The 14553-nt window shown below is 38.1% G+C and overlaps 1 protein-coding gene across 1 annotated transcript in view; it reads left to right on the top strand.

Annotated features, from left to right (window-relative positions):
* The window catches only part of SMARCAL1 (SWI/SNF related, matrix associated, actin dependent regulator of chromatin, subfamily a like 1), a 911772-nt gene that overhangs the window by 159521 nt on the left and 737698 nt on the right, over positions 1-14553 (top strand). The window contains exon 2 of the mRNA XM_044078228.1: positions 10555-11457. Within this exon, the coding sequence (XP_043934163.1) occupies positions 10656-11457 (802 nt within the window). The 5' untranslated portion in view covers positions 10555-10655. The remainder of the gene's footprint in view (positions 1-10554; positions 11458-14553) is intronic.

Genomic DNA, 14553 nt, shown 5'->3' with positions numbered 1-14553 from the left:
ACTGTCTAGCACAATCTTGGCTGGAGAGAGCTTTGCTTCCAGTTTGGCTATATAGGTACATCTCTCGCAGGTTGTAGTGTTGGGTGGTAGGAGGAGAGGGTTGTCTGTGTACATGAGGCAATTGCTGCATTGCCCCAGTATGCCGAGATTCACCAGGTGGACAGGAGAAATAACCAGAAGCTGAACTTTGGACATGCCTGGTTCGGGGTTTCTTTTGTAAAGTACAAGAGCTGTTTTCCCTTCCGTTGGCAAGGTACTTTGCAATTATAGGCTGTTTAGTGCCTACGATTAATTTCTCCTTATTAACCAGGAGAATTGAGTGCTTGCATCAGTTTAAGGCTTCCTAGTGCTTTCCAGCAGGTTTTAGAGCAAGTGCTAGTCACAGGGATTCAGCCTCACAGTTAGTGCTCAGTCTCTCAGTTAGCTGTGTGATGTGACGCATACGCGGAATTCGCGCGTTCGAAAGTTTAGTTCAGCCAGCATGGCCAAAGCTCTACCGTTAATCATTAGCCTATCGAGTTCGGAGTTGGCGACTGGCGACTTAACGGGAAAAGCCGAAAGACACACACACACTTAGAAACCAGCTAGTTCTAAGGGAAAATTTCAAGTGCAGACTTTCTGGCACCAGGAATAGTTTAAAGTGCTAGACTAATAAGCTAATAAAAGTGCAGGAGGGCAGAGAACAAGCACATCTAAGGGAAAAAATTGAAGAGCGCCACTCAGAAGCTTACAAAAAATCCTGGATACAGCAAATCTGTATCTGGGCTGCAATAGTCCAAGGAAAGGTTGGAAACAGTGTTTTTTTTTTTTTTTTTTTTTTGTAGAAAGTGAAGAGGCAGAAGATAATGAGATAATTCAATATGCAGAAGCTAAAGGGGTGGGCCTTTGCCAAGTCCTCTCTATTAACAGTAGAATGAGGTGATGTAATGTGACGGGGGGGGGGGGGTGTCCAGTATCAACTTTATACCAGAGGTGGGGAATCCAAAGCCACCAAGACAGAAGACCACCACAAGAACAGAGTGAGTGGGTGGGAAAAAACAGAAGCACGGATTACAGAGCTATATTAAATCAAAAGTGCAGAAGATAATTGCGAATAAACTCTTTATCTTTTCTGAATATCACAGCAGGCAGTAAATCAGTCTCTCAGCAACAGTTTGAGCAACAGGTATATCTGATTTAAGGCACAGAAAACAGACCTATTATCCAGACAGTAGAGTTGCAGGAATGTCCTGCCCAGATAAAACCAGTTGTGTTGACTTTCTCTCACTAATTAAGCAGATAGGCCTCTAGACAAAGGATTTCACTACAAACTGAGGTCAACACTAACAGATAGTAGCTCTGTCTCACAACAAAAAGGACAGTAAAAACAGTTGTACAGATTACAGAGATATTAAATCAAGAGTGCAGATGACAACTGAGAATAAACTCTTACCTTTTCTGAATATCACAGCAGGCACTGTCAGTCTCTCAGCAACAGTTTGAGCAACAGGTAGGCAAGAGTTACTACTAGCAGTCCAAAGTATCTCCTGGAAGATGTTGGGGGAAAAGGACCTTCATGTGCTGTATAAGACTTGTTCTTACATTATATTTATTGCTTTAACATTCTGTAGGAATCTGTTATGAAAATGCAGTAACGATGGAATAAATTACTTCTTGCATGCCTCAACTGAACTGATTTGTTTTTAGAAATTCAAGTCGGTACTTCACCCATCACAGACCAAACTGGGGCAAAGGAATTCACATTTGGGTTTTGGTACCGCTTACATATCCCAAAGTAGAGATGTGATTGGGTGAAGGAGGTCCAGTGTCTTGCAGCTTGGCTTGGGTATGAAAACGTACCCTGATCCACATTAGGTATATGCACCAAAAGTAAAATATATTTAATTTTTCATGCAACATTTTGTTTTAAGGGTAGATTATTCAAGGCCATTTAGGGATCCAAGTAAAGCTTACTAGGAAAAGTAAAACTTGAGTGCAGGAACACAGTTTTGCAGTACTTTGACAGGATACTAAGCGGGGGCTTGAATTGTAAATTGTGTATTTTTTGTCCTTCTAGAATGCCTATGTTTCTAAGTAGCAAACATACACAGCATAGGGTAATTTGCACAAAGTTGTGTTTATTGTATGTATATTTTGTTTATTTATGTTTTGTCAAGATTACTGTCATTTATATCCATTACAAAACTCAAAACAAAATACTCTGACTAAGGAGTAAGGTTGTATAGGATTCAAGGGAATTCTGCCTTTTGAGGAGCTTAGCAGTTTCTGCCTTAGGCATACTTGCGGTTGATGGGTATAAAAATTGTGATGCCTTAACTAGTAACATTTGGTCTTTTACGGCATTCTTTGTGTTATTTAGTTTTGAACTTAAATATTTTGTCATGTGGTATTGAACTGACTTCATCAAGTTTTGTATTAAAAATACAGAAAAAAGTGCATGTAAGCACATGGAAAGATTACTTACAGTTTGGTTTATGTACACAGGTAAAAAACATTTATGTCATTTCGAACAAATTTTGTAACAAAAAAAAGAAGTGCTCTGATTGGCGTAAATGAAAGAATTTTCATCAAGGAAGTGTGGACAGGAGAGGGAACATGGGTAACTGCAAGTTCAACATGGTAAATTATATAATTTACAGAGTACAGTAGTACTATAGCAAAATTGAGGATGAAACCTAATTAGTTTGGGGGAAGGTCATTTCATGTAAGAATGGAGGGTCGTGGGATAATGTGATTAATAAGTCTGGATGTAAACGATGTAGAGAAAGGGGATGATGTTGAACTGAGTTGTGAATTACTAAGTAAAGCTATATAATGAAGTGGAATGAAGGTTTGTCTGTAAGCAGGAACAAGACAAAAGAAGAAGAACTGTTAACTAAAAATGAAATCAGGAGTATTTCGAAATTGTAAGTAATATTGATGAAAAGCTGGAAGCAGAAAATGTAAATCTGGGTAGCTTGAATGCACTATATTGTTATAATAAGAAACATTGGATTTAGAGCACAATATGGAATATGCATTATGCTGAAGATTGTACTATAGAGAAATAAGAGAATTGAGAAGACATTGGAACTGAAGAGTAATGTGAAGTGATAACATTAAAAGCCAACAGTGTAAAGAAAAACTAAGGATTAGCGGTATTAAGGTAGTGTCAGTCATTATTACATGATGCCTTGTGTCACTAGTTATAATGTTCCTTGCCTTAGTACAAAGAATCCATTTTGTAAGGTATACAGGGAAAAGAGCTTATTGGAAGCTTGCTAAGAGAAGAATGGTTATTTTTCTAAGAACTAAAGAAGTAGAAGTAGTAGATTTTGTAAAAGTAAGACCCAAAAGATGTGTGATTTTAGATTTATGGACTAAAGAGCAGTTGGTTATTAAGCTTGTAAATTCTGTATGCATATGCCAATGCAGCAGAGAGGAAAATAGTTATTTGAAAATATAAAAAAAAGGTCACACAGGGTGTGTAAGTGGATATTAACACTGGATGGGGCTTTTCATTCGAATTTAAGAAGAAGTAAAGGAAAAATGCATGTCATAATGTAACAATTAGTCCAAAATGAAAATACACTGAGCCCACAGACATTGCCAACATCCTAGCTGACAGGTTCAGTGCAAACTTCTCCCCCCCCCCCACCAAAAGGGCAAATATCTATCCTAACAGAGTGCTGCCCCCCTGACATCTCAGATGCTCAGGTAAGAGCCGCCCTTTCCAAAGCAAAAAACACAGCATCAATGGGACCAGATGGTGTCTCGGGCTGCGTCCTACATGAACTCCAAGAAGAGCTAAACCCAAACATAAAACTACTGTTCAATCTTAGCCTTACTACAGGATATGTACCCAAAGAGTGGCGTACAGCAACAGTGGTCCCTCTCCACAAAGGTGGTGCCTCAAAGGATCCTGGAAACTATCGCCCCGTAAGCCTGACTAGCTTGGTCTGCAAAGCTATGGAAAGGATCATCATGGACCTCATAAATAAAGATATTGGGGACCTATAGACACTGGATCCTACCCAGTTTGGCTTTCTTAAGGGCAGATCCTGCCTCTTAAACCTGGTCGATTTCTTTGAAACAGTCACCAAGGCCATTGACGAGGGGAAGGTGGTCCACACAGCCTACCTAGACCTCGCAAAAGCCTTCGATACAATACCCCGCTCGGGTATTATAGATGAGCTCACCAGCTTAAATATAAACCCCTGTGTCACTAGATGGGTTGCAAACTGGCTCAAGGACAGAACCCACATGGTTAGAATTGCTGGAGCCATGTCAGACTCAAACCAGTTACAAGTGGCATCACACAAGGCTCAGTCCTGGGACCTCTCTTGTTCGGTATATATTTCTCGGAGGTACAGGCCAACACGGAAGGACTGTGGCTGACCAAGTTCGCAGATGACTGCAAACTGGGCGCCATAATCAACTCTCCAGCTGACACAAGCATCCTCCAAACGGGCCTCATAGAAACAGACAACTGGTGCCAGAGCCATGGCCTCAAGCTAAATGCCAAAAAGTGTATAGTCATCCCCTTGGCAAAACAAACTGCCCACAAATTACCACATAGGTGGTAATCCATTAAGTACAGAAGAAGTCATTAGGGACCTGGGGACCCAAGTTGATAGCAATCTCTCATTTGACAACCACGTGGCCAAAGTGGTTAGAAAAACATTTTATATAGCCCACCTAATCATGAAGGGATTCACATCTAGATCAGGGGAGGTCATCGTGCCACTTTACTCATCCCTCATCAGGCCCATAATTGAGTACAATGCCCCTTTTGGGATGTACCTTACCAGACACCTGCAGCAACTGGAAAGACCCCAAAAGTACCTCACCAAGAGGATCAAAGGGCTCAAACAGATGCCATATGCTGCCCGGTTAAAGAAACTCCAGCTCTACTCAGTGGCATACCGCCTGCTCAGAGGCGATCTGTGCCTGACGTATAAAGCCATGTCCAACCCGGAATTAATGGACATGTTGCACCTCAGAAAATCCAAATCCCATCGAGCTACGCGCTCGAGAGACTTGAACCTCAGCACTGAAATAAATAGGACATGCTGGAGGGACAGATTCATAACCCAGAGGCTCCCTTCACTCTGGAATAAAATCCCAGTCCAGGTTAGGCAGAGTCCCACATTGACTCTCTTCAAGCGGAATCTTGATGAGTGGATGGGAGATCGTAGGTTTACCCCGGCTATCACTTCTGTGTCACTGTTAGACAGAGGCGCACAGTATACTAACCTCAAAAAAAGGCATAGCAAAATTAATTTAAAATGGGTGGCGAAAGCCAAACACACTCTGGCTAGGCTTATAAATGCCCTAGGGCAGATAGCCTGGTATGAACCTATGAATTCTGTAAGGAACCATGTGTAGATAGGTGATTAGCAAAAGCTAGTTTAAGGACTGCAGTGGACTGTTTTAAACATAAAATTTAACCCAAATAGAAGGAAAATTTTATAATGTTTTGCAGACCACGTGGCATGTTTGATTGGGAATAGTATTAGCAACAGTAAAGAATGGGAGAAGTATAAAAATTAAATGTTAACTTTAACACTTGGCAATTACCTATGTTAATCCAACAGAATTGGAGCTGGAACCCAAAGAGATGTAAGCTCATTATGCCCACCCATAAATATTCATGCCATAAAAACGGCTCGGTACATTTACTCTTATGTGTTCTGAAGCAAGTTTTAAAAGTGTTTTATATATCTAAATTGGTGTGAAACGACCTTTTATTTTGTAGAGAGAAAGTTATGCGGGCAAACACTTTTTTATCCAAAAACAGACTGTTTTGCACCTTCAGACATTATCTTTAAGAGGTAGTGCAGGCATCCTACAGTGCAAAGCTGCAAAAATTACACAGTTAATGAGTATGTGGAAAATTTATACAAAATAAGTTGAATTAAGGTATGAGTAAAATGCGTACATAGTAAAAGGGAATAATAGAAAATAAATTCAAAAATATTTCATTGGAATAATTAGCATAATAACAGCACTAGGCAAGCAGTATTTAGGACCATAAGATGCATAGCAATATACTCCTTTAAGTAGACTCACTTAAATCCTTTTCAAGCTTTTAATAGTGGCTCGCCTCCCAAATTGAGCAAGACTGTGCATGATAACCCTTGTGTAAATTTGTATTTACCTATTCACTTACCAAGACTAGTCCTGAAGTTATCTAGAAATAGCACTTGTTGTATAGTGGTGGCTTATTCCATAGATTGGGAATATAATGAGATAGGAAAAATATATTTATTTATTGGCACTTATCAGGAAAGTCAAACTAAGCAGTGCCCAGGGAGAAAAGCTCCATTATACAGATGTCATGGACACCATTTGCATTGTTTTATCATTTAGTCAGTTTCATTCATGAGTAACAGTACCATGTCAGACATCAATTACATCTTATAAACAGTTTTGATTAAAAATAACTATTACATGGGTTGTATACAAATACATTTTTTTAAGATAAAGAGTTAGATCAGCCAAGAGGAAGATATAGTTGTTATAATAGTGCATTAAGATTTGTACAGAAGAAAGTTCTGACACAAATTCATATAGTCATATTAGCAACAATTTAAACAGGGATTGTGCAGGTGCAAGTCTCTTGGTAGCATGTGGTTGAGTGATGGATTAAAGAGATGGGAAATTTTTCAGGGTTGTGGTAGTTCTGAAGGAGTACAATAGAGATTTATTTAGTTCAAGCTAGTTTAGTTGTTTTAGAGAGATGCAGTGATGTAATCTGTATTGTTGGTTGCAAATGTAGCTCCTTTATTGCAGTATTGTTTGAGTTTGGCTGATAGAGAGAGGAGGTAAGATTGGCTAGTATAGAAGAGGCATATAACAGAGTGGAGAGGAGAAAAGAAGTGGCTATATTTTGTGTAGCAGAGTCAGTGTGATAGTGTTTTACACTATAGAGGCAGCCTAGCTTTTGATGTCTTCTTTAAAGTTCACTAAAGGTAGAGATCAAATTTCAGATGGTCATCTATAATCACACCTAGTAGTTTGGTGTTGGATACCAGTTCTGTATTGGTCTTGTTTGGTGACAGTATATTAAAGGTAGTTTTTTGGAAGGATAAAGAGTTGGGGTGAACAGAAGTAGTTTATTGGTTTTTTGGACTCGGGAGGAGTTTTAGGTCGACAAGTGAAGCTTTTATTGCTGAGAAGGATTTCCGGATGTATGTTTTGGACCACGGGTATTGTCCTGGCAGCACATATTAAAGTGAAGTCATAGATATATTGTACTATTGTGGCCTGTTTGTCTGCTGTGTTCAGGTCAGTAGTAAACTGTAGTGGTCATTGGATGAAATCTTGTAGGATTCTGATGGATATAGGAAGGAAAAGGGAGAAAATCATCTTGCCATTTCATTGCTTGGGACTTATTACTGAGGTAACTAATTAACTGATTATGTGAGGATGATGATAGCCCTTTGGAAGAGAGTTAGGAGAATTTGGTGATTATGCAGAATACCTTAGACAGATCCAGAAATAGGGCTGAGGTTAGGAGACCTGAATTTCAGTTGTGATTTATTATATCCGTGAACCTTAGAAGGGTAGTGGTTGTTATGTGATTGAATGTGAAACCATGCTGTGAGGGTGAGAGGAGGTTGTGAGAAGTAATATATGTAGTAATTTGACAGTGAATGTATCTTTCCAAGATTTTGGATAACTGTGAGAGAATGGTGATTGCTCTTTAGTTTCTGAGCTCTGTTGATGTCATTTCCTTCCTCTGTCTTCATAACCTACATGGCTCATAGATAATATTTTTAATGAATTTTCACTGATTAACTTAATGTTGATATATTTGTGTGTGGAAACTGAAAAGTATGACGAGGAAGTGAAATGTGTAGATTTGTGCCTCATTCGAAAAGCAAGGTATTCTGAATAATCATTTTAGTGAAGGACATAGGTGAGAAAATTAATTTTGATCAAATGGTTTGGGATGTCATGGAAAACAGAAAAAAAAAGATACACAAGAAATGTAAATACAAGTACAAAAATATTTATATAATTTGTGTGTGTGTGTGCTTTTGTATGAGTGTATGTGTAACATATCTAACTACAACTCATTGAGCACAAGTGCTCAAAACGCATCCCCCAATGCAGCCTATCAAATTAAAAAAAAAAAAAACTAACCTAAACTCCTCTTTTTGCAGGGAGCAAAGTCGTCCCACACGTCCAACACCCCTTTCTAATTACATATACCAACTCTGAGATCGTATTACAGTAGGGAAAGAACAAATTCCCTTATAGCCACTGTACTGTAATCTCGCACAGAAATAAAAAATGGCATGTGCAGTAAGTTGATTTGCGGTCTCTCAATCCAGCTTTTATTTTTTCAATAATAAAAACGTTTGACGAAGCGAATATGTACCATATGTTTATTTGTATTTTTGCAAAGATGTAATGTGTATGTAAAACCAGAGTGTAAACACAATATCCCTATTTTTTGAATGCGTGATATGGGAGTTCTTACTTGCAATTACACTGTTCTGAAGAAGTGGTGTTAGCTCCTGTAAAACACATATGAGAGACATATAAGTACAGTATATTTCTAGGGGACCTCTATTTTCAGTCCCCCATATCTGAGGCTTTTTCCTGCATTGTCCGCAACTTGTAGACTACTGCTGAGGTTGTACTGATGGTGGACAAAGGGTACTGAATCTAGAGATGCTAAGTCTCTGGGCATAGCTTTTTGTGAGCTGTATTATTTCTGGTTTAACATTTCAGAAAAAGGATGTTACCTAGGTTGGAATGCAGCACATCCTTACGTTGCACTTCATTAAGTATTGAAGCACAGATCCATGCATTTGGTGTGGGAGGAATAAGAACCTATAGCCTCATCTTTCCAGCATCAAAGGCCATATGTGCTACTTGTTCATCTCTGAATGCCACTTTGAGAAGTCTTATTTTGTCAGTCATGTTACGGACATCGGAAGACATATTTAGTTATTACATTAATTTAAGCTAGATAGCAAGATATTTATTTTTCAGAGAATGCAGAATTGAGATAAGTGATATAGGTGGTGATTCCATCTCAAAAGGCTAAATGAAAACTAGGTGACAGACTTTCTGATTTTGATTTGAATGATGATTTTAGTATAACAAGGTAGAACATTATTGGTTCTGCATTTGCAACAGAGTGGTGCAGTAGTTTCTGGTTGATCTACCTCTTGTGCTGTCTATGTCTGTGCTCTCTTGCTGTCCACGTAGGTTTTGCAGGGTGCTATGGTGTCTTCCTGCATTTCAAATAACGCCCCTTTGGTGAGTTGGCATTGCTTCAGAGTGACCATAAATGCGTGTCGCATGAGAGTGTGTGTGCATCATATGATGAGTTAACATTAACAATCTGTTCAAGATTATTTCCTCTGCCTTGTGCCCACTGAGTGCTAAGGTAGGCTCTTTCTCTCCTGTGACCGTGGCTGCAATTTAGGAGGGCATCAGTGAAATTAATGAGTGCATGAATAAATGAATTGTCAGTGATTGTTTAAGTATCGTGTGATGTATTGTTTTCGTTGGTCAATGCAGTTTGTTTGATGTAAGATGTATGGTTTCAGAATTCTGTTAGTTATACCACTGATTTTATTTATTAAAGATCGATGAATACAGTTGTCATTTTTATTGTATATATTTGGACAAATCATTTGTATTTTTGGTAAATGTTTTTCAATTTGCTGTTTTATCAATCAGTGATAAACCTAGATTCAGTCCGTGTTAGCAGATTGAACTTTGGCAAAGCAATTTCACCAACATTTTTTCCTAGTTCTACTTTTACATGGTCTACATGTTGAGTTAGTTTGATACTGCTTGGGATGCAGCTCATAGTAAGTTTTCCTCTCAACAGTATTGAATAATTGTTGTGAAGATGCACACCATAAACAAAAATATTTTCGAAAGAGTGGTGGAGGAAGGATCTCTCCCTTTGCTTCTTGTAGGAATTCTTTATGATTATTCCATTTGTACGGTCAACACTCGCATGTTTGTATAGTAGTCTCTTTATAGGATAGACTTGAAGAAAAAGAAAAGAAACAAATAGTCTCATGGTAGTACAAGACAGATGTGCTCATAAAAGACAAATGGACGTGACATTGGTACATCTTTCTTGTATTGCCAGCAAATAGTGGTGGCAGCTCTTTCCTGAAGGGGAATGTACTTCTTTGTTAAAGTCTTGCCATCACAGAAAAACAGATATGATGGCCAGTACTTAGCAGGTTGACAGATGAATAAAAACTAAGACCTGCTGTACACAACAGCTTTTTCATAGTGGCAGTACGTGCACTGGTCTGCTTAAGTGGTTAGTTCAGGGGAGCACATTGGAAGTTCTTTTCACAAAGGTTTACTGCTGTGGTGAGTACCTCAGAGAAGTGCACCTTATCTGAAAAAGTGAATTCATTATTTGCTTTTGACCTTATCTGAAAAGATGGAGTGAGGTCATTCAACATGGGAACTGTTATTGGGTTTTGAACAGTAGGGTTCAGCAAGTGTCCTGGGGATGGATGAGGGTGTAAATGGAGCACAATTTTTTATGCTTTCACTGACCTGTGGTTTGTTTTGTTTTAGACATAAATGAAGATTATGGCACAGAAAAAAACAAACCAAATGCTGCTGTTGATGTCTGTTTAGATAGTAGGCTTTCCAACTCTGGATTTGTCCAGTGCATCATGTCTGCTCTTACTGAAGAACAAAAACGAAAGATTGAAGAGAATAGACTGAAAGCTTTAGCTAGAAGAGCAGAAAGAATTGCAACCCAGCAGCAGCAGCAGGTAAATCAGAACAGAGGCAAGCCACAGTTTAGTGGATTTACAAGCCAAAATTTGGAGAGTTCGAGTCATGGAACAGATCATCAGAAACAAGGCCAGGGTTTAATTTCTGAAAGCGGTAACAAAGTAAATATAAGTGATCTGGGGACCTCTTGTTTGCAGTTAAGCTCTGGATCTAACAACAGTAGTCCGGCTTCTCACAGCTCCTCTTTCAGTTCTTCTACTAAGTATTTGGGTTCTGATGGCTTAAATAGTGCTTTGCAAGCCTCTGCTAATGAAAGTATTCTTGAGCAGTACAAAAGTACAGCAAAACAGATTTTCAGTCCACAAGCTCATGAGAGTCCGGTACAAAAGAATGCAAGGTCTGTTGGAACTGCAAATGTTTTGCAGTCATACACTTACACTACTAGTAACCCAGGTTACAAGAACTTCACTTCAGGCCTGCAGACAAATGCCAAACCAACATTTCAAGCCACAGACTTTGAGTCTACCATGGATGATGACAGCAGAAACTCTGAGAGAACTCAGTCCACTATCCCCATTAAAACAGAAAGTCACTGTTCAGAAACAACACCTGCAAAGAAAACTGGGGCAGTTATTACAGGGAAATGTGTAAGGCATGCAGAAGGTAGATTTCGTGTTGAAGTTGGCTACAATGCAGAACTTATTTCATTGTTCAAAACTGTGCCATCCAGGAACTATGGTGAGTCAATTTTTATGAATTTGCCTTTGCATTCTTTTATGTTAATGGAAAGCATCCATGTTTTTTTTAAGTAGGCTTTTGCTTTATTGTTTGCTGATATTGACCATAGGGAATAGGTTTTGTTCCTCATTGTATGCTTACTGCCAGCAGAGTAAGGGTCAGAAAGTATATCTGAGTTTTCCAATTATATGAAGTGTGTAAGTAAAGCATTTACCAGTGTGAAAATGAACTTAAAATGTTAAATTTTATTTTAATTTCTTATGTGCGCATTCTTCTCAGTAGTTAAATAAACTTGTTCAGCAACCCGTTCATTAATGGATGAAGGCAACACTGCGGCAATGGTGGTAGTATATCTCACAGAAATTTATTAAAAAATAAATATTTTCTCAAAATTTGGATGGAGTTTGATATAATATGGTAGCATGAGTGAGGAAGAGACATGAAAGACCCGAGCCTGTCTGACAATACTGACATCCCATTTCTTTGCAAAACCAGTGCCTCTACAAATACCTGCACTACAATTACTGGCAGGATAGGGTCCTAATGGAGTGTATTCCCAACCTATGAAATAAGTTGCCACTACTTGCCAATGTACTGCTTTGGCTACGTTTAAAGCTAGTATTGATGACTGAATGGGTAGACACAGATTTACACCAGGCTTGTCATGCAAGGCGCTGCTTGATTCAAGAGGTAAGCAGTATTAAGTACTTGACAAGGGAGGTAAAAACTTTTAAGTTTGTCTACTTAGAGCTGTATGTAGCTAGACGTCTTATGGTCCCAATGATAGCTTGCATTGTATTTTCATGTTCCTATGATTTTACAGATTTTAGTACATCATTTTACAGTTTATCTATATAGTATATCTGTTTATACTGCTGTTATATTTTCTAACAGACTTTTGCAGGTTGAGCCTCCAAGCAGATTAAGGTTACTGTGAACTATAGCAAATGTGTATTATGTTTCGGAGGGGTGTGTTGCAGATTTCGATACCAAGTCTTAGTTTTTTTTTGTTTTCTCTACAGATTTTTTTTTTCCTGTATTGCATCTTATATTTGGATGTGCAGATTCATTTTCACTGTTTTGCCACATTTGGTTGTATTAATGCATTCAGTAGGTTGTACAATTTAGTGTTTTTAATTAAAGATTCTTGTGATGCTGATAATGAGAGAAGGAACCATTTAAAGTAAATTATTTCTGGTACCTTTCTGCCTGATGGCTGCCATGTTTCAGTGTCTGAACTCTTTTTGTTAAATTATAATAATTTTATTCAACAACAGAATGTTTAGCAGATTCAGAAATCTTCCAAATAGTGTTAAAAACATACACAGTTTACATATCTTGTTTTTTCCTAGAAACATTCTTTTATTCAAAGATGATATAGCCAGTTTTTCTTACACAGACGCATACATATAAATCTTCATTTTTATTCCACATCTTTATTACATGTTCACCAATCAGCCAGAAACGTCCACCTTTGTGACCCTTCATAATTGTATCTATTGTCATGCTTCTCTCTGTCTTTATTGCAGCCATAGAAGCCATTTATTGATACAGGATGTTCTTGATTGTATTCCTATTTTTTTTTTCTTTTTTCTGTTCCAGCGCTTGTAGCTGTGATTTCCTTTTATTTATATATTTATTTGATTTTCTGTTCTTAATATCAGCCTTATTGCTGTTGCTTTCTTTGGCACAATTAAAAGTAAGCTGAAAAATGCTTTTTGTTACCTTGGCTCATTTGATACTTCAGTCATAGTGTAACAAGGACTATGAGTGCATGCATATTCATAGCTAAGTATCAATATGCATGCATGCTTCCTCGTTGGATCTGATTTTTCTAGCAACCCTTCAAATGGCAGCTGTTTTTCTCAGAGTTTAATAGGAAAGTAGAAACCAGAGATAGAATGCCATGCCTTTCTCTCTGTAAATACCATCTGCTTATTGAATACCTTGTTTAATATTTCTTACAGGAGTGTACCAATCAAATTCCATTTTGTACTCACAAGCTCATGTTGCTATCCCCCTTGGACACTTGGCACTTAAAAATAGACACATCACTCAAAATACTGTCCCCCCAAGCAGTTAATAAATGCAAGTAACATTTTCAGTTGTTCCCCCTAAAACTATTATAGATATTGTTTTGAGAGTAGCAGTATTCCACCTGCTGTAAAAGGCATTCATTTAGACAATTGTAGACATAATGTAACCTGAAAAAAATTTGTGGTGATGTGATGTTCAGAAAAAATGTACTCAGTACAGTACAAGCACTATGCCTGGTTACATCCTTGATTTCTTAAAGTCCGTTTAATATATTCTACTTCTGAATGTGACCAGAAGATAAGATGTTATGTAATCCTATCTCGCCATAATTCTTGCTGGATGGGCTCGGAGCCGAACCTTGGCTCCGACTCGGCTGATACTAAAGCTCGAGGCTATCCTCTATCCCATGGTGCACCACGGCAATTCCCCAGATCTCTTTTGCTGCAAAAGCTTCGAGGTTGTCTTCTTACTGGCTCGTTGACCAAGTGAAATATTTTGATATTTTTGACTATATCTCTTCACTTTTCTCATTAATAGTTTTTCCCTTATTATCTGAGTGATTGTCATGAGTGTTTGCTACCCCTGTCTCTTTTCATTAAGGATTGTATGGCCCATTTTAATTAGAGGCACGTTGTTGTCCATTTAAATTAGAGGGCCTTTCCTCTCTGTATGCTAGATTTTTCTCCTCCTCCTCCTTCTATATAAAACAAAACAAAACAAAAAAAAAAAAATATATATATATATATATATATATATATATTTTATAGTTGTACTGTTGTTTCTGTTATTGTATTTGTTTCTTTCTTCTCAAAAGCAAAATGTCAAAGGATAAAGACAGAGAACACAAAGAACCGTCCCTCTGGCTTTAAAAAAATGTGATAAATGTTCTCAAAAAATGTCGTTGACTGAAAGTCACACCAGCAGTGTGTACTGTCTTGGAGAGGCTCATTTGCAAGAACCCTGTACCTTCTGTCATGCATTCAGCACCAGGGTTCTTAATGAAAGGAAAATAAAACTTATTGATAGGGGCCTTATGACTAGTTCCTTCCAAGAACAGCT

The sequence above is a fragment of the Protopterus annectens genome, chromosome 7.part0, assembly GCF_019279795.1.
Source record: "Protopterus annectens isolate FY-2018-M chromosome 7.part0, PAN1.0, whole genome shotgun sequence".
Taxonomy (NCBI): Eukaryota; Metazoa; Chordata; order Ceratodontiformes; family Protopteridae; genus Protopterus; species Protopterus annectens.
This window is presented reverse-complemented; position numbering and strand designations above follow the sequence as displayed.